Genomic DNA, 24,443 nt, shown 5'->3' with positions numbered 1-24,443 from the left:
ACCTCAGCCACTTGTTTCTAGATCCTTGTCTGATCATTTATTTGTCCTTATCTGATTATTCCTCATCTGAATTACCATGGCTGTGTGACTCTTGAAGCATTTGCTATATTTGACTTGTACTTTGGTTACCAAGGACTTCCCTGATAGCTCAGTTGGTAAAGAATTCACCTGCAATTTGGAGACTGGGTTTGATCCCTGGGTTGGGAAGATACCCTGGAGAAGAAAAAGGCTACCACTCCAGTATTCTGGCCTAGAGAATTCCATGGACTTTATAGTCCATGGGGGTCCCAAAGAGTGGAACCCGACTGAGCGACTTTCCCTTCACTTGGTTACCAGTGTATACCTCTTTTTTGCACTCTGCCAGTGCCTTATGAATACATTAAAAATTATGGAACAATCACAAATTATTTCTTCTTGGATATCTTAGTATTTGAGTTTTAAAGTTAGACTTGATTTTCTATAAGCTATCCAGCTTTTTCTTTTAAAGTTAGTGTAAAATTCAGGACTTGTGATTTTGTAAAATTTTTCTCTAGCAACATGTAAGCTTCTTAATTTATAGGGTAATAATAGGCTTGTTTTAGGAGAGAGTTTTCATCTTAAAAATACTCAATAATTACATTGATATCTTATCTGTACTTTATTTTATAAAAAGCACTTAAGCATAGCTGAAAACAGAAAGCTTTTCAAGTTTTTTATAAGATTAACCCTTTGCTTAGTGGATTTTCTCATATAGGAAAACTTTATTTCCTACTTTACTATTCTTCTATCCTTTTTCTTTTTCACTTTTCCCAAGAAATGGGGCAGTATTGATATAGTATTAATTTATTGATAGAGGAACATCGAGCAAGAAAGAGAAGGGCAAAGATTGATTTCTGTATTCTTATGAGAAGAGGCTGAAATGAAGCAGCAAGAACTGTGGCCTTGATAGCTAATGAGAATCTGCCTTTTCCGTGTGAACAGAGAAGTCAGGCTGCTCTTAGTGTCGCTACCACCCACAAAGCTGTGAAGAAGGCTGGTGAGAGCAGATGGTATCCAGACACAGTTTGATTTGTTTAGAAACCTGCATAAAGAGCAGCATGTGTTTTGTTTTGTTTTCCTCTTAATTACTCAGAGCCAAGGAGATCAGTTTTCAAATAAAACAGTGATATAGCCAGGAGAAAAAATTAGAAGAAAATAGACGACTCTGTTATTAACTGCATCATTTCAATTCCATGATATTTATTATCTGCTTTGTATAATGTGATGTACTAGGCATTGTAGGGCATGCAAAGTAGAGTGAGTTAAGTATTACAAAATAAATTCAGTTCCATAAACATGGTATTAGTGCTTTTTATTTGCCCCGAAGTGCTGAGAACATAGAAATTCAAGTAGTGCCTATCCTCGAGGAACTTACAGGATAGTGAGGGGAATTAAGTAAATGGAGAGTTTCAGTTCTACACAAGCAGGCACTACGATCTATGTATCAGTGTGCCATAGAATCTCTGGAGAAAGGGTACTTCATTCAGCCTGAGAAGGTAGTAAGGAAAGGCTCCTGGGAGAAGGTAAAACCCTAGTGTATAGCCCTAACTGAGGGTTAAAGGATGAATAGGTGTTAGCCAGTTAAAAATGAGGGTGGAGAGAAATCAGGACAGAAGGAAGAGCATGAGCAAAAGGTCAGAGGCAAGAAACATCATGACTCTTCAGGAGAGATCCAAGCAAGTACTGCCCATAGAACTGAAGGTAACATTTGTAGGAGTAGATGGATGGAATTTGGAGTTTATCCTACATGTTCATGTTTCTTCCTGTGTGGCCTGTAGATTCTTCAACAGCAGCTCTTAGTCTGTTTGAAGAAATGCTAGTCTAAACCCACACCAGGATGTGAAAAATATCCTTAAAATCTGTTGTTTTTGCTCGGAATTGGGGTTTTCTTATCTGGCTAACGTAGAATGCTCTGTATTTAACAGATATTAATTAAATTATATATTTTATCAGGTTTACACAAGCACAGTATTAATGAGAAAATTTATGTCTTAAATTGGTGTTTTGGGAGGTTTCCAAGAGAACTATGGTTATAAAAAGTTGTTTATAAAGTAAATACAGAAGAAATGTATACTATATCTTGGGATCAGTAAAAAGAGGCAGAAAATTCCAAACAAAAAGCAATCTGAAAGCCTGATTTGTGACTATATCTTTAAGGATATGTTTTCCTAAAACCAGTTCAGCGTGGGAATTCCCTGAAACCTCTATCATTCAGTGTTCAGTCTCTTGCTGTGTATGTGTGTGTGTATAATTTAGGAGAAAGCAAGGAATATAGAAATGCAAAGTATTGAAAATATCAGAGAGAATTTATATTTATAAATGTTTTATCTGTCTCTTTTGCTGTACAGGAATTAGAGAATAAAACAAGACTACAAAAACAGGCTGTTGCTAGTCAAAGTGCCATGGAAGTTCGCTTGAATAGAGCTCTAGAAGAAGCAGAAAAGTATAAACTAGAGTTAAGTAAACTAAGGCAAAATAACAAGGTATGGAAAAACGGAATAGTTTTGTTAGTGATCACCTTTCGTAACTTCCTTTTTTATGCAACACTCAAAAGTAATAGTTTTTATTTTTTAATATAAATTTATTTATTTTAATTGGAAGTTAATTTCTTTACAATATTGTATTGGTTTTGCCATACATCAACATGAATCCACCACAGGTATATGTCATGGTGAACATATCTTTTCAAAGAGACGCACTCATTAAGAATATGTATATTTCTGGTAAGTTAGCTTTATATTGTTTGGACTAGTACCATCATTAGGTGATAGCACAACTCTTTGGAGGAGGCATTCATTTTTGCCTCCAACAGATCTTTATCGTGTGCCCATATTACATGCCAGACACTGGGGGAATAAATGGTGGAAAAATGTTTCTTGTCTCTCAAGTCTTTTAAATCCTTCTCTGAACATGTTTTCCAATATATATAACACAAGGGCTATATTACCAAGGCACTGGTTATCAAACTTGAGCACATACTAGAATTACCTGGAGGGCTTATTAAAACAGATTCCTGGGTCCCACCCACAGATTTTATTATTCAGCAGTATGGGGTGAGACTTGAGAATGTGTGAAGTTTTTAAATTTTATTGGCGTATAATTGATTTACAATGTTGTGTTAGTTTCTGCTGTACAGCAGCATGAGTAATATATATATATATATATAATATCTCCACTGTTTTTTAGATTCTTTTCCCATATAGGCCGTTACAAAGTATTGAGTAGGGTTCCTTGAGCTAATAGGACGTTCTTATTAGTTATCTATTTCATATATAGTAGTATGTATATGTCAGTCCCAGTCTACCAGTTTATCCCTTCCCCACGCCTTACTTTCTCATTACCATAAATTTGTTTTCTAGATCTGTGACTCAGTTTCAGTTTTATAGATAAGTTCATTTGTTCCCTTAGATTCTGCATATGAGTGATATCATATATTTGTCTTTGTGTGTTTGCTTACTTTACTCAGTATGATAATCTCTAGGTCTGTCCATGTCACTGCAAATGGCATTATTTCATTCTTGTTTATGGCTGAGTAATATTCCATTGTATGTATCTACCGCATCTTTATCCATTCCTCAGGTGATGGATGTTTAGGTTGCTTCTTCCATGTCCTGGCTATCGTAAATAATACTGCAGTGCACACTGGGGTGCATGTATCTTCTTTGAATTATAGTTTTCTCTGGATATGTGCCAAGGAATGGGATCATATGATAGCTCTGTTTTTAGTTTTTTGAAGAACTTCCATACTATTTTCCACAGTGGCTGTATATATTTACCCCACCAACAGAGCAAGAGGGTTCCCTTTCCTCTACCTCCTCTCCAGCATTTATTGTTGGTACATTTTTTTGATGATGGCCATGCTGACTAGTGTGAGGTGATACCTCATTGTGGTTTTGATTTACATTTCTCTATTGATTAGTGATGATGAGCATCTTTTCATGTGCCTCTTGGCCATTTGTATGTCTTTGGACAAATGTCTATTTAGAACTTCCACTCATTAAAAAAAATTTGTTTTGATTGAACCATTTTTAAAGTCTTTAATTTGTTAACAATATTGCATCTTTTTAATTTATTTTATTTTTTTAACAATTAAAAACATTTTAATAACAGAGTGACTTGTAGGAATTGTCTTTTTTTTAATCTTATTATTTTTTATTTATTTTTTAATTTTTTACTTCACAATACTGTATTGGTTTTGCCATACATTGACATGAATCTGCCACGGGTATACATGAGTTCCCAATCCTGAACCCCCCTCCCACCACACTCCCCATATCATCTCTCTGGGTCATCCCAGTGCACCAGCCCCAAGCATCCTGTATCCTGTATCGAACCTAGACTGGCGATTCGTTTCTTACATGATAGTATACATGTTTCAATGCCATTCTCCCAAATCATCCCACCCTTTCCCTCTCCCACAGAGTGCAAAAGTCTGTTCTATACTTCTATGTCTCTTTTGCTGTCTCGCATACAGGGTTATCATTACCATCTTTTAAATTCCATATATATGTGTTAGTATACTGTATTGGTATTTTTCTTTCTGGCTTACTTCACTCTGTATAATCGGCTCCAGTTTCATCCACCTCATTAGAACTGATTCAAAGTATTCCTTTTAATGGCTGAGTAATACTCCATTGTGTATATGTACCACAGCTTTCTTATCCATTCGTCAAAAATATACAAGCAACTTATGCAGCTCAATTCCAGAAAATAAACGACCCAATCAAAAAATGGGCCAAAGAACTAAACAGACATTTCTCTAAAGAAGACATATGGATGGCTAACAAACACATGAAAAGCTGCTCAACATCACTCATTATCAGAGAAATGCAAATCAAGACCACAATGAGGTACCATTTCACACCAGTCAGAATGACTGCGATCCAAAAGTCTACAAGCAATAAATGCTGGAGAGGGTGTGGAGAAAAGGGAACCCTCTTACACTGTTGGTGGGAATGCAAACTAATACAGCCACTATGGAGAACAGTGTGGAGATTCCTTAAAAAACTGGAAATAGAACTGCCTTATGACCCAGCAATCCCACTGCTGGGCATACACCCTGAGGAAACCAGAATTGAAAGAGACACGTGTACCCCAATGTTCATCGCAGCACTGTTTTAATAGCCAGGACATGGAAGCAACCTATTGTATCTTTTGAATATTTTTTGTGTTTCTTTTTGCCACAAGGCTTGTGGGTTCTTAGCTCCCTGACCAGGGATGGAACCTGCACCCCCTACAATGGAAGGTGAAGTCTTATCCTCTGGACTGCCAGAAAGTCCGCCCACTCATTTTTTTTTTTAATTGGATTCTTTGTTATAAAACTACATGAGCTGTTTCTGTATTTCAGAGATTAATCCTTGTCAGTTGCTTCATTTGCAAATATTTTCTCCTATTCTGAGGGTTGTCTTCTTGTCTGTGGTTTCCTTTGCTGTGCAAAAGGTTTTAAGCTTCATTCAGTTCAGTTCAGTTCAGTCGCTCAGTCATGTCTGACTCTTTGCAACCCCATGAATCGCAGCATGCCAGGCCTCCCTGTCCATCACCATCTCCCGGAGTTCACTCAGACTCACGTCCATCGATCAGTGATGCCATCCAGCCATCTCATCCTCGGTCGTCTCCTTCTTCTCCTACCCCCAATCCCTCCCAGCATCAGAGTCTTTTCCAAAGAGTCAATTCGTCGCATGAGGTGGCCAAAGTACTGGAGCTTCAGCTTTAGCATCATTCTTTCCAAAGAAATCCCAGGGTTAATCTCCTTCAGAATGGACTGGTTAGATCTCCTTGCAGTCCAAGGGACTCTCAAGTCTTCTCCAACACCACAGTTCAAAAGCATCAAATCTTCAGCGCTCAGCCTTCTTCACAGTCCAACTCTCACATCCATACATGACCACAGGAAAACCATAGCCTTGACTAGACAGACCTTTGTTGGCAAAGTAATGTCTCTGCTTTTGAATATACTCTCTAGGTTGGTCATAACTTTTATTTATTTTTGTTTTTAGTTTCATTACTATAGACGGTGAATTGAAAAAGTTCTTGGCTGCAAATTGTGTCTTAAGAGTTCTCTGCCTATGTTTTCCTATAAGAATGTTACGGTATCAAGCCTTACCTTTAGTCTTTAATCTATTTTGAGTTTATTTTTGTATATGTTATTAGGGAGTGTTCTAATTTCATTCTTTTACATGTAGCTGTTTTGTTTTCCCAGCACCACTTATTGAAGAGACTGTTTTTTCTGAATTGTCTATTGTTGCTCCTTTTACATAGATTAGCTGACCATAGGTGTCTGGGTTTACCTCTGGGCTTCCTATCCTGTTCCATTGGTCTATATTTCTGATTTTGTGTCTGTACCATATTGTTTTGATGGCTGTAGCTTTGTAGTATAGTCTTAAGTTAGGCAGCTTGCATTCCTCCAGCTGTTTTCTTTCTCAAGATTGCTTGGTCATTTGAGGTCTTTTGTGTTTCCATACAAACTGTAAAATTCTTTGTTCTAATTCTGTGAAAAATTGCTATTGATAATTTGATTGGGACTGTATTGAATCTCTAGACTGCTTTAGGTAGTATAGCCATTTTCACAATATTGATTCTTCCAATCCAAGAGAATAGTATATCTCTCCATCTGTTTGTGTATCATTTTTGATATCTTTTATATATTTTATAAAAATATTTTATATTTTTATAGTATTTTATAGTTTTCTTAGTACAGTTCTTTTGTCTGCTTGCTGTGCTGTGCTTAATTGTTTATTCATGTCCAACTCTTTGTGACCCCATGGACAATAGCCCAACATGCTCCTCTATCCATGTTTGGCTCCTTAGATAGGTACATTCCTGGATGTTTTGTTCTTTTGATGCACACTAACTGGTATATTTTCTTTAATTTCTCTTTCATCGTTAGTATATAGGAATATAAAATATTTTTACGTATTAATTTTCTAACCTTGCAGCTTACCAAATTCATTCATGAGCTCTAGTAGTGTTCTGGTAGCATTTTAGGATTTTCTATGTATAGTGCCATGTCATTTGCAAACAGTGACAGTTTTATAATTCTTTTTCAATTTGGATTCCTTTTTTTCTTTTTCTTCTCTGATTGCCATGGCTAGGACTTCCAAAACTATGTAGAATAATAATGGCAAGAGTAGACATCTTTGTCATGTTCCTGATCTTACAGGAAATGTTTTTAGTATTCACCATTGAGAATGATATAATGGTCATCTGAGTTAAATTCACCCATTCCAGTCCATTTTAATTTGCTAATTCCTAGAATGTCGACGTTCATTCTTGCCATCTCCTGTTTGACCACTTCCAATTTGCCTTGATTCATGGACTTGACATTCCAGGTTCCTATGCAGTATTGCTCTTTACAGCATCGGACCTTGCTTCTATCACCAGTTGCATCTACAGCTGGGTATTGTTTTTGCTTTGGCTCCATCCCTTCATTCTTTCTGGAGTTATTTCTCCACTGATCTCCAGTAGCATATTGGGCACCACCAACCTGGGGAGTTCCCCTTTCAGTATCCTATCATTTTGTCTTTTCATACTGTTCCTGGGGTTCTCAAGGCAAGAATACTGAAGTGGTTTGCCATTCCCTTGTCCAGTGGACCACATTCTGTCAGACCTGTCTACCATGACCCACCCGTCTTGGGAGGCCCCACACAGCATGGCTTAGTTTCATTGAGTTAGACAAGGCTGTCGTCCATGTGATCAGATTGGCTAGTTTTCTGTGAGTATGGTTTCAGTGTGTCTGCCCTCTGATGCCCTCTTGCAACACCTACCGTCTTACTTGGGTTTCTTTTACCTTGTTCGTGGGGTATTTCTTCACGGCTGCTCCAGCAAAGTGCAGCCACTGCTCCTTACCTTGGATGAGGGGTATCTCCTCACAGCCACCCTTCCTGACCTTGAATGTGGAGTAGCTCCTCTCGGCCCTCCTGCACCCCCACAGCTGCTGCTCCTTGGACATGGGGTTGCTCCTCTCAGCCGCCTCCCCTGACCTCGGGCGTTGGGTAGCTCCTCTCAGTCAGCTGCCTCCCCAGACCTCGGGTGTGTGGTAGCTCATCTTGGCCGCTGCCCCTGACCTTGGACGTGGGGTAGCTCCTCTCGGCCGCTCCTATGCTGACACAGCCTGGCACTCTCGGTCACAGCCCCGACTTTGGGCGAGGGGTAGCTCCTCTCGGCCGTGCTTCTGCATGGTCCGTCGCAGCCAGCGTGCTTCACGAATGGGTGGATTTAACTCAGATAACCATTGTATCTACTACTGTGGGCAGGAATCCCTTAGAAGAAATGGAGTAGCCATCGTGGTCAACAAAAGAGTTCAAAATGCAGTACTTGGATGCACTCTCAAAAACAACAGAATAATCTCTGTTTGTTTCCAAGGCAAACCATTTAATATCACAGTAATCCAAATCTATGCCCCAACCAGTGACACTGAAGAAGCTGAAGTTGAATGGTTCTATGAAGACCTACAAGACCTTTTAGAACTAACACCCAAAAAAGATGTCCTTTTCATTATAGGGGACTGGAATGCAAAAGTAGGAAGTCAAGAAACACCTGGAGTAACAGGCAAATTTGGCCTTGGAATACAGAATGAAGCAGGGCAAAGGCTAATAGTTTTGCCAAGAGAATGCACTGGTCATAGCAAACACCCTCTTTCAACAACACAAGAGAAGACTCTACACATGGACATCACCAGATGGTCAACACCGAAATCAGATTGATTATATTCTTTGCAGCCAAAGATGGAGAAGCTCTATACAGTCAACAAAAACAAGACCGGGAGCTGATTGTGGCTCAGAAAATGAACTCCTTATTACCAAATTCAGACTTAAATTGAAGAAAGTAGGGAAAACCACTAGACCATTCAGGTATGATCTAAATCAACAGAGGAAGTGAGAAGTAGATTTAAGGGACTAGACCTGATAGAGTGCCTGATGAACTATGGAATGAGGTTTGTGACATTGTACAGGAGACAGGGATCAAGACCATCCCTATGGAAAAGAAATGCAAAAAAGCAAAATGGTTGTCTGAGGAGGCCTTACAAATAGCTGTGAAAAGAAGAGAAGTGAAAAGCAAAGGAGAAAAGGAAAAATATAAGCATCCGAATGCAGACTTCCAAAGAATAGCAAGGAGAGATAAGAAAGCCTTCCTCAGTGATCAATGCAGACATAGAGGGAAACAACAGGATGGGAAAGACTAGAGATCTTTTCAAGAAAATTAGAGATACCAAGGGAACATTTCATGCAAAGATGGACTTGATAAGGACAGAAATGGTATGGACCTAACAGAAGCAGAAGATATTAAGAAGAGGTGGCAAGAATACACAGAACTGTACAAAAAAGATCTTCAAGACCAAGATAATCACGATGGTGTGATCACTCACCTAGAGCCAGACATCCTGGAATGTGAAGTCAAGTGGGCCTTAGAAAGTATCACTACGAACAAAGCTAGTGGAGGTGATGGAATTCCAGCTGAGCTATTTCAAATCCTGAAAGATGATGCTGTGAAAGTGCTGCACTCAATATGCCAGCAACTTTGGAAAACTCAGCAGTGGCCACAGGACTGGAAAAGGTCAGTTTTCATTCCAGTCCTAAAGAAAGGCAATGCCAAAGAATGCTCAAGCTACTGCACAATTGCACTGACCTCACACACTAGTAAAGTAATGCTCAAAATACTCCAAGCCAGGCTTCAGCAATATGTGAACCGCAAACTTCCAGATCTTCAAGCTGGTTTTAGAAAAGGCAGAGGAACCAGAGGTCAAATTGCCAATATCCACTGGATCATGGAAAAAGCAAGAGAGTTCCAGAAAAACATCTGTTTCTGCTTTATTGACTATGCCAAAGACTTTGGCTGTGTGGACCACAATAAACTCTGGAAAATTTTGAAGGAGATGGAAATACCAGACCACCTGACCTGCCTCTTGAGAAACCTATATGCAGGTCAGGAAACAACAGTTAGAACTGGACATGAAACAACAGACTGGTTCCAAATAGGAAAAGGAGTACGTCAAGGCTGTATACTGTCACCCTGCTTATTTAACTTCTATGCAGAGTACATCATGAGACACGCCGGGCTGGAATAAGCGCAAGCTGGAATTAAGATTGCCGGGAGAAATATCAATAACCTCAGATATGCGGATGACATGACCCTTCGGCAGAAAGTGAAGAAGAACTAAAAAGCCTCTTGATGAAAGTGAAAGAGGAGAATGAAAAAGTTGGCTTAAAGCTCAACATTCAGAAAACGAAGATCATGGCATCTGGTCCCATCACTTCATGGGAAATAGATGGGGAAACAATGTAAACAGTGTCAGACTTTATTTTTTGGGGCTCCAAAATCACTGCAGATGGTGACTGCAGCCATGAAATTAAAAGACGCTTACTCCTTGGAAGGAAAGCTATGACCAACCTAGATAGCATATTGAAAAGCAAAGGTGTTACTTTGCCAACAAAGGTCTATCTAGTCAAGTCTATGATTTTTCCAGTAGTCATGAATGGATGTGAGAGTTGGACTGTGAAAAAAGCTGAGCGCCGAAGAATTGATGCTTTTGAAGTGTGGTGTTGGGGAAGACTCTTTAGAGTCCCTTGGACTGCAAGGAGATCCAACTAGTCCATTCTAAAGCAGTCAGTCCTGGGTTTTCATTGGAAGGACTGATGCTGATTTTGAAACTCCAATACTTTGGCCACCTCATGAGAAGAGTTGACTCACTGGAAAAGACCCTGATGCTGGGAGGGATTGGGGGCAGGAGGAAAAAGGGACGACAGAGGATGAGATGGCTGGATGCCATCATTGACTCGATGGACATGAGTTTGAGTGAATTCTGGGAGTTGGTGATGGACAGGGAGGCCTGGCGTGCTGTGATTCATGGGGTCGCAAGGAGTTGGTCATGACTGAGCGACTGAACTGAACTGATTGAGAATGATGTTTGTGTAGGTTTGTCTATATGGCTTTTATTATGTTGAGTTAGGTTCCTTTTGGGCTTCCCATATTGCTCAGTGATAAAGAATCTTCCTGCAATGCAGGAGATTTGGTTTCAATCCCTGGATCAGGAAGATCTCTTGAAGGAAATGGCCACCCACTCCAGTAGTCTTACCTAGGAAATCCCATGGACAGAAAAGCCTGGTAGGCGACAGTGTTTTGGGTTTGCAGAAGAGTCAGACACAACTTAACAACTAAATAAGTATAAAATTCCACCTAGGCCCACTTTCTGGAGTGGTTATTTTTTTTTTTTAATCATAAATGGGTGTTGAATTTTGTCAGAAGCTTTTTTGCAACTTTTGTGATGATATATGTTTTTAATTCTTCAATTCAATGTGGTTTATCATATGATTTGCAGATACTGAACAATCTTTCTATCAGTTCAGTCAGTTCAGTCGCTCAGTCGTGTCTGATTCTTTGTGACCTAAATCCCACTTGATCATGGTATGTGATTCTTTTGATGTGTTGTTGGATTCTGTTTGCTAGTATTTTGTTGAGGGCTTTTGCATCTGTGTTCATCAGTGATATTGGCCTATAATTTTCTTTTATTATGATGTCTTTGTCTGGTTTTGGTATCAGGCTGATAGTCCCCTTGTAGAATTAACTTGGAAGTGTTCCCTTTTTCTCCAGCTTTGTGGAAGAGTTTCAGAAGGGTACATGTTCACTCTTCTCTTAGTGTTTTATGTAATTCATTTTTGAAGCCATCTGGTCCTGGAATTTTGTTTGTTGGAAGATTTTAATCACAATTTCAATTTCAGTACTTGTGACTGAACTGTTCATATTTTCTATTTCTTCCTGGTTCAGTCTTAGAAGATTGTATCTTTCTAAGAATTTGTCCACTTCTTCTAGGTTGACCATTTTATTGGCATGTAGTTGCTTATAGTCTTTTATGATCCTTTGTATTCCTGTAGCATCCATTGTCCCCGAAGGCAATGGCACCCCACTCCAGTACTCTTGCCTGGAAAATCCCATGGATGGAGGAGCCTGGTAGGCTGCAGTCCATGGGGTCGCTAAGAGTCGGACATGACTGAGTGACTTCACTTTCACTTTTCACTTTCATGCATTGGAGAAGGAAATGGCAACCCAGTCCAGTGTTCTTGCCTGGAGAATCCCAGGGACGGGGAAGCCTGGTGGGCTGCCATCTATGGGGTCGCACAGAGTCGGACACAACTGAAGCGACTTAGCAGCAGCAGCATCCATTGTAGCTTTTCCATTTTCATTTCTAATTTTATTGAGTCCTGTCCCTTTTTTTTTTTGATGAGCTGGCTAAATTTTTACAATTTTATCTTCTCACAGAACCAGCTTTTAGTTTCACTGATCTTTGTTATTGTTCTCTTTATTGGAGCATTTAATCTGTTTACATTTAATTAAGGTAATTATCAATATATATGTTCCTATTGCCATTTTCTGAATTTTGGGGGTTACCTTTTGTAGGTCTTTTCTCTTTCCTTCCTCTGTTCTTTTCTCTTGTGGTTTGATGACTGTCTTTGTTGTATATGGATTGCTTCTTCTTTTTTGTGTGTATGTCTATCATATTTTTCTGGTTTGCATTTCCTGTGAGGTTTTGATAACGTAATCTATATACATATATATATATATATGTATGTATGAATAATTGAGGTGTTAGTCGCTCCGTCATGTCTGACTCTTTATGACTCCATGGACTGTAGCCCACCAGGCTCCTCCATCCATGGAATTCTCCAGGCAAGAATACTGGAATGGGTTGCCATTCCCTTCTCCAGGGGATCTTCCCAACCCAAAGATCGAACCCAAAGGCCTTACCAGTGAGCTTTCCCATTTGTGATTTTCTTGTTTCTAGTTGTGGCATTGCCTCCCTTCCTCCCCCCATCCCCCCCCCCCCCCCCCCCCGCCCCAGAGAAGTTCTGTTAGCATTTGTTGTAAAGCTGCTTTGGTGGTACTGAATCCTTTTAGCTTTAAGTTGTCTGTTAAGCTTTTGATTTCTCTGCTGAATCTGAATTAGATTCTTGCTGTGTATTCTTTTCTGTAGGTTTTTCTCTTTCATCACTTTAAATAAATTAATCATGCCACTCCCTTCTGGCCTGCAGAGTTTCTGCTGAAAAACTAGCTGATAACCTTATGAGTATTTCCTTGTTGCTTTTAATATTTTTTCTTTTTAATATATGATAAATTATAATGTGTCTCAGTGTGTTCCTCTGTTTATCCTGTATGAGACTCTCTGTACTTCCTGGACTTGGTTGACTGTTTACTTTCCCATATCTTGTTAGTTCTCCGTTGTAATCTCTTCAAGTATTTCCTTAGGCCCTTCTCTTTTTCTTCTTCCTCTGGCACCCCTGTAGTTCGAAATTTGGTGCATTTAATGTTATCACAGAGGTCTCTCAGACTGTCCTTATTTCTTTTCTATTTTGTTCCACAGCATCTATTTCCACCATTTTTTTCTTTCAGTTCACTTTTTCATTCTTTTGCCTCAGTTATTCTGCTGTTGATTCCTACTGATAAATTTTTTTCCAGTGATTGTACTGTTTGTCTTTGTTTAGTTCTTCTAGATTTGTTAAACATTTCTTATATCTTCTTGATCCATGTCTCCATTCTTTTTTTTGAATCTTGGATCATGTTTGCCATCATTACTCTGAATTCTTTTTCAGGTAGATTGCCTGTTTCCTCTTTATTTAATTGTTCTTGTAAAGGTTTCTATCTTGCTTCTTCATCTGCAACATATTTCTTTTCTCATTTTGTCCAGCTTAACTGTGTTTTTGGTCTCCTTTCCATAGGCTGCAGGATCGTAGTTCCTCTTTCTTCTGCTGTCTGCCCTGTGGTGGGTGAGATTGGTCCAGAGACTTGTGCCATTATCCCTTTGATAGGGGATTTGACTGGTGGTGTGGTGACCAGAGCGTGCTCTGGACATTTAGCAAGGCCTCCTCTTTGCTCTGTAGTTGTCATTGCCCTGTCAGGGGTGGGGTTTCCTCCCTGGTTGTTGGGAGTAGAGACCCCCAGACCTGTTTCTTAGCTGTGTTTCTGATCTGTAGTGCTAGCTAGGTGTAATTGGAGAACTTCCACTGGGAGAGAAGCCACTGAGTATTCCTCCTCTGGAGCTGTTCACCTGTGAATGTGCTCTATTGTGTCCCCTTTCATCCGTTGTGTGAACTCACAAAATAGCCTGTCATTGGCACTGCTCTCAGTCCCACCTTAACTATCAGTATGCTCACAATTGGCCCTGGTGACTCTGAGGTCTTGTTTTCACCAGGCCACTGATGCAGATCCACTGAGGTCAGGTCCCAGGACTGTAGTGATTATGTACCTGAACCTGCTGTGGGGGCTGTGGAGGCAGCTCAGACTCTGGCCTGGCCCAACCCCTGCAGTATGTGCCCACAAAGTCTACAGCAGCTAAAGCCAGCCCATCCTAGCTGCAGGAGCACTTGCTGTCCTTTCAGATGTTTGCAGGTACTAAACTTAGGAAGCTGTCAGTGGAGGTGTAACTCTGAGGTTCATGCAGAGGCGAGGAGAGATTTCAGCTCTGCTTCTTAGTCACATGGCCCTTTGGGCTCCACTGTGGTTTCAGCCCCACCTCTGTGTGTGTTTCACCCATCAAAGTCTGCTCTGGAGGTAGCCTGGGCACACAAGCCCATCAGGCCAGAAGGAATCGAAGTAGTGATCAGGGTGAGTGGGCCACCCAGGCAGGAGGGTGCTGGGATAGCGACTGGAAAGTGAAAACCCATTAGGCAGAGATTGGGGTGAGTGGATCACCCAGGTTGGGGGAAGGGGTGGAAGAGGTGATGTCAGTGGCACACAAGCTGTGTCTGGCAGAGCCTGTGGCTGTAGCAGCTGGTGACCAGGGGAGAAGCTGCAATGGCAACCCTACCCTTTGTGCATTACCTAACAGTGCAGCCATCCAGACTTCTTCCACGAGCATTTCTAGTTTTGGAGCTCCTCATTCCCACCCCCTCGGGCTGTTTCCTCGAAGCTTGGAGCCATTCCCACCTGGGATTTGCTCTTCAAACCTCACATTCCAGCATCTATCCCCCAGGCACACCTGTGAACACCCATCCTAGGCTGGGGCCTACAGGGCTGTGGCAGGGACCCTTTCTTTTTGCTAATTTATTTATTTTAATTGGAGGCTAATTACTTTACAATATTGTGGTGGTATTTTTTGCTGTACATTGACATGAATTGGTCGCAGGTGTACATGTGTCCCCCATCCTGAACCCCCCTCCCTCCTCCCTCCCTACCCCATCCCTCTGAGTTGTCCCAGAGCATCAGCTTTAAGTGCCCTGCTTCATGCATTAAACTTCCACTGGTCATCTATTTTACATATGGTAATATGCATGTTTCAGTGTTACTGTCTCAAATCATCCCACCCTCGCCTTCTCCCCCATAGTCCAAAAGTCTGTTCTTTACATCTCTGTCTCTTTGGCTATCTTGCACACAGGGTTGTCGATACTACCTTTCTAAATTCCATATATATGTGTTAATATACTGTCTTGGTTTTTCTCTTTTTGACTTACTTCACTCTGTATAATAGGCTCCAGTTTCATCCACCTCATTAGAACTGACTCAAATGAATTCTTTTTTATAGCTGAGTAATATTCCATTGTGTATATGTACCACAACTTCCTTATCCATTCATCTGCTGATGGATATCTAGATTGCTTCCATGTCCCAGCTATTAGGGACCCTTTGCATAGGACTCTCTTGGTCCTGCCTGCCACAGACAGGTTTCTGGTCTCTCTTCTGAACCCCTGGAGTTCCTCTTCTGTCCCAGCTGATTTCCTCACTGGTGAAGGGGCTTCCCCAGATGTGTGACCCTCTCCTCACCTTCAACTTTCCATCAGATGCACAGGTTCTGTTCTGCTTCCTCTCCTTTTCCTTCTTCCTCCTTTCATTCTGCCTGGTTATGCAGGGATCTTTCTCGTCCTTTTAGGTGTCCAAGGTTCTCTGCTAGTGTTCAGCAGGTGCTCTGTGACAGTTTTTCCATTTGTAGATGTATTCTAGATCCATCTGTCGGCAGAGATGAACTCCATGTCTTCCTACTCCTCTGCCATCTTTGAAAGTCTGAATGTCCTAGTTTGACAACTTCCCAAGTGATACTGATGCTACTGATTCTGAGATGACATTTTGCTAACCATCATTAAACAGAGTTACTTTAAGGATCAACACTGTGTCTCTAGCATCTAGCCAGTGATTGGCATAGAAGTTAACATTCAGTTCCTGGAATATATGTAGAATAAATCAAGGCTCAAATATCAATGTGTGTGAAAGCCTTTTGTATACTCTATAATACTGGCTATTAGTTTCTGGTTTTGTGTCAGCCTGAAATTGATGCTCCATTGGAGTCTCTCCCTTAGGACAATACTTAAGTTATTTAACAGTGCCCTGGATGATGAATTTAGGAGTTGTTCTCATTACATACACAGATGATACTATTTTGCATTAAACTAGCAGTGCTTAATAAGTGCATGTGTGCTCAGCCATTCAGTCATGTTCAATTCTGTGTGACCCCGTGGACCTGTAGCCTGATAGGCTCCTTTGTCCATGGGAATTCCCAGACAAGAATACTGGAGCGGGTTGCCATTTTCTTCTCCAGGGGATCTTCCCGACCTAGGGATTGAACCCACGTCTCCTGCATTGGTAGGCAGATTCTTTACCACTGAGCCACCACACTTAGGTTCCTCCCTTATAGTTCAGTCAGTAAAGAATCTGCCTGCAGTGCAGGAGACCCATAGTTTATGCTGTATGATCAGACTGTGTTCACATTTAAGAGCTTTCAATGGTATGATGACTGGGATTTATTAATAGAAGGTATTTAGTGAACAAGTTAGGAAGTCAGCTTTACAAACTTGCCAATAATTGTCATGCTATTAGAGTATTATTTTTAATTTTGATGCATTCTAAAGTGGTTTTGAAAAAAATAAAATGAAATAATCATGTAAATGTAAATTTCAGTATTTGCTAATTCTGGTTCCAGATTTGAACTCTGTTTTAGCACATACATTAGAGAAATGGAAAGAAAAACTTGTTTCCATGACAACATATGACTCTAGCCAGCCATTTTGCAAATTGAAGTAATGAGACTTTGGTATGTGAACAACTCAGTTCAAAGCCATCAACACTGTAGAACAACTCAGATGTGTTTAAGACAAAGTTATGACCCTAGATCTGCATTACGTGATAGATTAAAACATAGTGAGTGGGAAGACATTTTGTAATATATATTACTCACTCTTTAATATCAAGTAGACATTTTGAGATCATCATTCTTACATGTAACTTATTTCAAATTTATGAAAAAATATGTGTATGCACCTTTTGATTTTTAAGTCATTTTGCCTTGTTTCTAACTTGGAGGGAGTTTTCAAGACAATCAGTAAGATTTTCCTTGGAGTCTAATCTGTATATATAAGTTTTTCTTTTATGACCAGTTATATTTTTTTCTACCTTAATAAATCTTTGTACTTTGCTTCTCATTCTGATGAGACATAGTTAGGTAGACAAGTAAAATTATTCATGTTTATGTGTTTAAGGAATAGTAAGATTTCCATAAAATAGAACAATATTGCCTCAGTCATCAGAAAATTAAAGACTTATTTAAAAAATAATGGTAAAGTCATTCTGCACAGAGCTTAGGAAAGAAGTTAAACTGGTTTAGAGTAAGAGTAACTTCTGAAATGAAAAGTCAGTCAACTTAAACCAGATGCTACATGAGTGCAGGGAGCCAGTCTTACTCATTGCTATGCCTCAGTGCCTGGAACATAATTATAATTATTATAATAATAGCAACATAATAATTGCCTCTGAAACAAACTGAAGGGAGGAATGATGAAAGACAACTGTGTGATGGTTTAACTGTGCATCTGATGGTTGCTTTACGCTCACTGAAAATCTGTCACCAATTACATGTTACTTCATTTAGGAACAGATAATTTCTAATTCTTCGTTAACTCATTTAAAAATATTATGAAGTCCTGCCATGTACTTGTCAGGTCTGGTTTACTAGAGGCTGGAGATACAAAGGAGATAAAAGATGAATGTGGTCCTTGTAGTCATGCACCTTTATAGTGGAGAAGTTGGATGTTAGTTCAACAATAGATGAAGCAAAATTAAGGTGCAGTTGTGATGAATACCATGAAGGAGGGTTCATGGTGCTTTAAGCAGGTAACCAGATCAGTGAGTGCATTTTAAAAAATGTAATCCTAAGTTAAGATCTGACAAAATCATATAGGAGTTATATACCAGGGGAGAGATTGAGGCAGAAGGAATGGCTCTGTGACAATAAAGAAGGCAAGGTAATGAAAGGTAGGGGTGGATGTGAAGGGAGTGTTGCAAAGTGAGGCTTCAAACACAGCTAGAGGCCAAACCATCCAGATCCTTTAGGCCATGTTAAGTATTATGGATTTTACCCAAAGATCAGTGGTAAAGCTACTGCACAGTTATTTTGAAAAAGATGACAGGAGATGATGCCGTGACCAGGCATGCACTTGGAAAGTACAGTCATCTCTCAATGTCCACAGGTGCTCAAATCTCTTGCATAAAATGGTGCAATATTTGCATACAGCCTACACACATTCTTCTGTATACATTAAGTCATCTTTAGATTACATATGATACTCAAGACAGTGTAAATGCTATGTAAGCAGTTTCTGACACATGGGAAATTTGAGTTTTGCTTTTTGGAACTTTCTGGAAAATTTTTACCCAGACTGTTTTCCATTCTCACTTGATTGAATCCACTGATGTGGAACCTGGGGATACAGAAGGCCAGCTGCATTTCTTTGTTGGTGTTTCTTTGTGAAGAATCAATTTGGAAGAGGCCAGAATGGATGCAGTAGGCTGCATCAGAGTAACAGTGTCAGTGAGAGATAAGGATATAGCTTGGACTAAACTGAGAAACGGAGAGAAACCAAGTATCAAAAAATACACCTTGGAGAGAGTATCACTATGATGTGGAGATGGACCAGATATTAGGCTTGTGAAAAAGGGAAGCTTAAGGAAGGATATTTTGACTTCAGGTTTTCAGAATTAGAGTGCCATCCACTGAAATAAGAAACAGTGTAGTAAGTCTGATGAAGAAGGCTGACTTGTTTTGGGACATGTTAATCTTGGAGATATTCTGAGAAATCCAAGGGGAGATGTCAAGAGAAGCCTGCACAGAGACAGTCGAAGAAGCCATTGGTGTTCACCAGGGAGAAAGGACAGAGGGAGAGAATGAGCAAAGCCAGGGCCAAGAGCTGAGCCTTGAAGAATTCCAGCATCTCAGAAGTGGTCAGCAAACCTGAATACTCCTGAGAAGTCAAGTTTCTTGGGGGAACTGGGAAAATTGTATTGGATTTAAAAGCACAGAAGTGACCTTGGCCAGAAATGTTTTAGTAGAGTGATAGGGAAGAAGCTAAATTCCAGGTGGATGAAAAATGATTGCAGGTGAGGAGATGGAGACACAGGATGTGTGTAATTCTTTCAAGAAGCTTAGCTAGAGGGTTAGAGCTGGAGGGACATAAAAGAATTGGGTTAGTTTTAAAAATTGAATTAGTTATATACAAGACAATGAAAGATAGTACATCTATAATTCAGTGAGTTTGGGCTCTTATAAAGCTGTGAAACCACCATGTAAGGCAGTGCATAGATTATTTCCCTCACCCCCAGAAAGTTCCCTTGTATTCTCTTTCCAAGTATTCCATCCTCTGTAAGTGAAGGATGTTCTGATACTCTTGGTCTTGATTTTGATATAAATGAAACAGCATCGAATGTACTCTTTTGTGACTGGTTTCTTTCACTAGACATAATGTTGAGATTCATCCGTGTTTCAGGCTTTTTCCGTTGGTAAGTCTTGCTATCCAGTTACTGCTTAATCTTTTCAACTTTTGGTTTTATTTTTTCTATTGTCTGTTTTTATTTTCACTGAATTCTCCTTATACAATTTTGTCTACTTGCTTTTTTAATCTGCTATCTTTTCAGTTTCTTAAATTGAAGATTTAGGTCACTGATTTTTCAACTTTCTTTTCTAATACAGCATTTAAAACTATAATTTTCCTCAAAATGAACTTCAGCTGTGTGTCACAATTTTTCTTTGCATATCTTTAATTATATGTATTTTATTTCTATCTTTCACATTGTGACATAATAATAATCCCACACATATTTAAGGTATAAAACTTGATTTGTAACTATGTGTATTCCTATGAAAAATCACCACAACAGACATATCTATCACTCCCAAAAGTTTCCTTGTGCCTGTTTATAATTATGCCCTTTTCCCAACCTTTATCTCCAGGTAACTTATTTACATTTTCCAGAATTTCATATTTTTTTTAAAAATGTGACTCCTTTTGAGATTTACCCAAAAGTTTCCACTTTTCAGCTATTACAAGCCTCCATGAACATTCATGTGTAAGTCTTTTTTGTGGACGTAGTTTTTCATTTCCTTTGAGTAGATACCTAGGAGTCAGTTATCTGGGTGTATTTTATGTGTGTGTTCAACTACCAAGCTGTTTTCTACAATGATTGTACCAATTTACATTCTCAACAGCACTGTATGAAAGTTACAGCTGTTCCAGATCTTCAATACCACTTAATATGGTTGGATTTTTACATTTTAGCTGTTCTAATAGGTGCCTCCTGGTTTTTCATATTATAGTTTTAATTTGCATTTCCCTAATGACTAGTGGTGTTTAGCATATTCATGTGCTTATTTGCCATCTTGATATCTTTTTTCCCAGTTTTATTGAGATATAATTGACATACAGCATTCTATAAATTTAAGGTATACAGCATGATGGTTTGACTTACATATTTTGTGAAATGATTACCACAATAAGTTAATACCCATCATCTCATACATATCTACAAAAAAGAAAAAATGTTTTTTTCCTGATGTGGAGAGCTCTTAGGTCTGCTCTGTTAACAGCTTTTAAATATACCACACAAGGACTCCCCTAGCAGTCTAGTGATTAAGACTCTCTGCTTTCACTACAAGAGGCATGGGTTTGGATACCTGGTCAGGGAAAAAGATTCTGTGTGCTGCAGTCATGGCACAGCCAGGAAAAAAGAAAAAAAAAACCACAACTAGACAGCAGTGTTAATTATAGGCATCAAGTTGTATATTACATACCTAGTGCTTTTTCTTATAGCAGGAAATTTATATATTTTGACCAAATCTCTACCTCCTACTACCCTCACCTTTGGTTACTACAAGGTTTATCTTTTTCTGTGAATTTTGTTGTTGTTGTTTTAGACTCTACTTATAAGTAAGATCATATAGTATTTGACTTTTTCTGACTTACTTCACTTAGCGAAATGTGCTCAAGGCTCATCCATGATGCTGCAAATGGCAAGTTTTCCTTCTCTTTTTATAACTTAATAATATTGTGAGTGTGTGTGTGTGTGTGTGTGTGTGTGTGTGTGTGTGTGTATCTCACAGCTTCTTTATCCATTCATCTGTCACTGGACACTTAGGTTGTTTCTATGTCTTGGCTGTTGTAAATAATGCAGATATGGGATGTAAATATTTCTTTGACATAGTATTTTCATTTCCTTTGGATATACTTTTAGCAGTGGAATTGCTGGGTATATGGTAGTTCTATTTTTAATATTTTAAAGAACCTCTAAACTGTTTCCCATAGTGGTTGGAATATAATGTACAATCCTGTCAACAGTGTACAAGGGTTCCCTTTTCCCCACAACCTCACCTGTTTTTTGATGACAGGTATTCAAACAGTTGTGAGGTGATACCTCATTACAGTTTTATTTTGCATTTCCTGAAGGATTAGAGATGCTGAGCACCTTTTCATACACCTATTGGCCATCTGCAAATCTTTGGAAAATTGTATATTCATGTCCTTTGCTCATTTTTTTAATTGGATGATTTGATTTTTTGTTATTGAATTATATGAAATCTCTATGTCTTGGATACTATTAAATCCTTTAGATATATAGTTTATTTTCCTCATTCTGTGGGTTGCTTTTTCATTTTGTTGATCATTTCTTGTTCTGTGCAGAAGCTTTTTACTTTGACATAGTCCAATTTGTGGGTTTTTTTAAATTTTGTAGTTTCTGATTAATGTATCATATTCAAAAGAATCATTGCCAAGACACATATCCAGCTTTTTCCTGTGTGTGTGTGCTTTAAGGAGTTTTATGGTTTCTAGTCTTACATGTAAGTTTCTATTCCATTTTGACTTCATTATTGTGAGTGGTGTAATATAGGACTAGTTTCATTCTTACATGTGAGTATCAAATTTTCCCAACACCATTTACTGAAGAGACTATCCTTCCCCATTGAGTATTCTTGGTTCCGTTGTCTAACATTCAGTTCAGTTCACTCACTCAGTCGTGTTGGACTCTTTGTGACCCCATGGACACACACCAGGCCTACCTGTCCATCACCAACTCCCAGAGTTTACTCAAACTCATGTCCATTGAGTCAGTGATGCCATCCAACCACCTCATCCTCTGTCGTCCCCTTCTCCTGCCTTCAGTTGTTCCCAGCATCAGGGTCTTTTCAAACGAGTCAGTTCTTCACATCAGGTGGCCACAGTATTGGACTTTCAGCTTCAGCATCACTCCTTCCAGTGAATATTCAGGACTGATTTCATTTAGGATGGGCTGGTTGGATCTCCTTGCAGTGCAAGGAATTCTCAAGAGTCTTCTCCAACACCACAGTTCAAAAGCATCAATTCTTTGGCGTTCAGCTTTCTTTACAGTCCAACTCTCACATCCACACATGACTACTGGACAAACCATAGCCTTAGATGGACCTTTGTTGGCAAAGTAATGACTCTGCTCTTTAATATGCTATCTAGGTTGGTCATAACTTTCTTTCCAAGGAGTAAGTGTCTTTTAATTTCATGGCTGCAATCACCATCTGCAGTGATTTTGGAGCCCTCCAAAATAAAGTCTGCCATTGTTTCCACTGTTTCCCGTCTATTTCCCATGAAGTGATGGGACCAGATGATATGGTCTTAGTTTTCTGAATGTTGAGTTTTAAGCCAACTTTTTCACTCTCCTCTTTCACTTTCATCAAGAGGCTCTTTAGTTCTTCTCTTTCTGCCATAAGTGTGGTGTCATCTGCATATCTCAGGTTATTGATATTTCTCCCGGCAATCCTGATTCCAGCTTGTGCTTCATTCAGCCAGGCAATTCTCATGATGTACTCTGCATAGAAGTTAAATAAGCAGGGTGGCAATATACAGCCTTGATGTACTCCTTTTCCTATTTGGAAGCAGTCTGTTGTTCCATGTCCAATTCTAACTATTGCTTCCTGACCCGCATACAGATTTCTTCAGAGGTAGGTCAGCTGGTCTGGTATTCCCATCTCTTTCAGAGTTCTCCACAGTTTATTGTGGTCCACACAGTCAAAGGCTTTAGCATAGTCAATAAAGCAGAAATAGATGTTTTTCTGGAACTCTCTCGCTTTTTCCATGATCCAGCGGATGTTGGCAATTTGATCTCTGGTTCTTCGGCCTTTTCTGAAACTAGCTTGAATATCTAGGACATGAAGATCTTTTTTGTACAGTTACTCTGTGTATTCTTGCCACCTTTTCTTAATATCTTCTGCTTCTGTTAAATCCATACCATTTATTGAGCCCATCTTTGCATGAAGTGTTCCCTTGGTATCTGTAATTTTCTTGAAGAGATCTCTAGTCTTTCCCATTCTGTTGTTTTCCTCTGTTTCTTGGCACTGATCGCTGAGGAAGGCTTTCTTATCTCTCCTTGCTATTCTTTGGAACTGCATTCAAATGGGAATATCTTTCCTTTTCTCCTTTGCTTTTCACTTCTCTTTTCACAGCTATTTGTAAGGCCTCCTCAGAGCGCCATTTTGCTTTTTTGCATTTCTTTTTCTTGGGGATGGTCTTGATCCCTGTCTCCTGTACAGTGTCACGAACCTCTGTCTAAAGTTCATCAGGCACTCTATCAGATCTAGTCCCTTAAATCTATTTCTCACTTCTACTGTATAATTGTTAGGGATTTGATTTAGGTCATACCTGAATGGTCTAGTGGTTTTCCATATTTTCTTCAGTTTAAGTCTGAATTTGGCAATAAGGAGTTCATGATCTGAGCCACAGTCAGCTCCTGGTCATGTTTTGCTGACTGTATAGAGCTTCTCCATTTTTGGCTTCAAAGAATATAATCAATCTGATTTTGGTGTTGACCATCTGGTGATGTCCATGTGTAGAGTCTTCTCTTGTTTTGTTGGAAGAGGGTGTTTGCTATGACCAGTGAGTTCTCTTGGCAAAACTCTAACTTTAGTTGACTCTATATGCTGGGGTTTGTTTCTGGCCTCTTGATTTTGTTCCTTTGATCAATGTTTCCAATTTTATGCTGGTACCATTCTATTTTGATTACAGTAGCTTTATAATGTAGCTTAAAATCATAAAGTATGATGCCTCTTGCTTTGTTCTTTCTCAGTATTGCTTTGGCTATTTGGGGCTTTTTGTGATTCCATATAAATTCAGGATTTTTTCCCTAATTCTGTTTAAAATGTCTTCAGAATCTTCATAGGAATT

At 39.3% G+C, this 24,443-nt stretch overlaps 1 protein-coding gene across 6 annotated transcripts in view; it reads left to right on the top strand.

The window, feature by feature from the left end:
* TEX9 (testis expressed 9) overlaps positions 1 to 24,443 on the top strand; it is a 251,995-nt gene that overhangs the window by 213,446 nt on the left and 14,106 nt on the right. For 5 of the 6 annotated variants that reach the window (XM_060417893.1, XM_042252427.1, XM_042252425.1 and 2 more), the window contains one exon: positions 2,367 to 2,501. The exons of the other annotated variant lie outside the window; for it this stretch is intronic. In XM_060417893.1, the coding sequence (XP_060273876.1) occupies positions 2,367 to 2,501 (135 nt within the window). The remainder of the gene's footprint in view (positions 1 to 2,366; positions 2,502 to 24,443) is intronic. 6 annotated transcript variants of the gene reach the window in all.

This window comes from Ovis aries, chromosome 7 (assembly GCF_016772045.2).
Source record: "Ovis aries strain OAR_USU_Benz2616 breed Rambouillet chromosome 7, ARS-UI_Ramb_v3.0, whole genome shotgun sequence".
Lineage (NCBI taxonomy): Eukaryota > Metazoa > Chordata > Mammalia > Artiodactyla > Bovidae > Ovis > Ovis aries.
The sequence above is the reverse complement of the archived record's forward strand: the minus strand, read 5'-3'. Positions and strand labels throughout refer to the sequence as shown.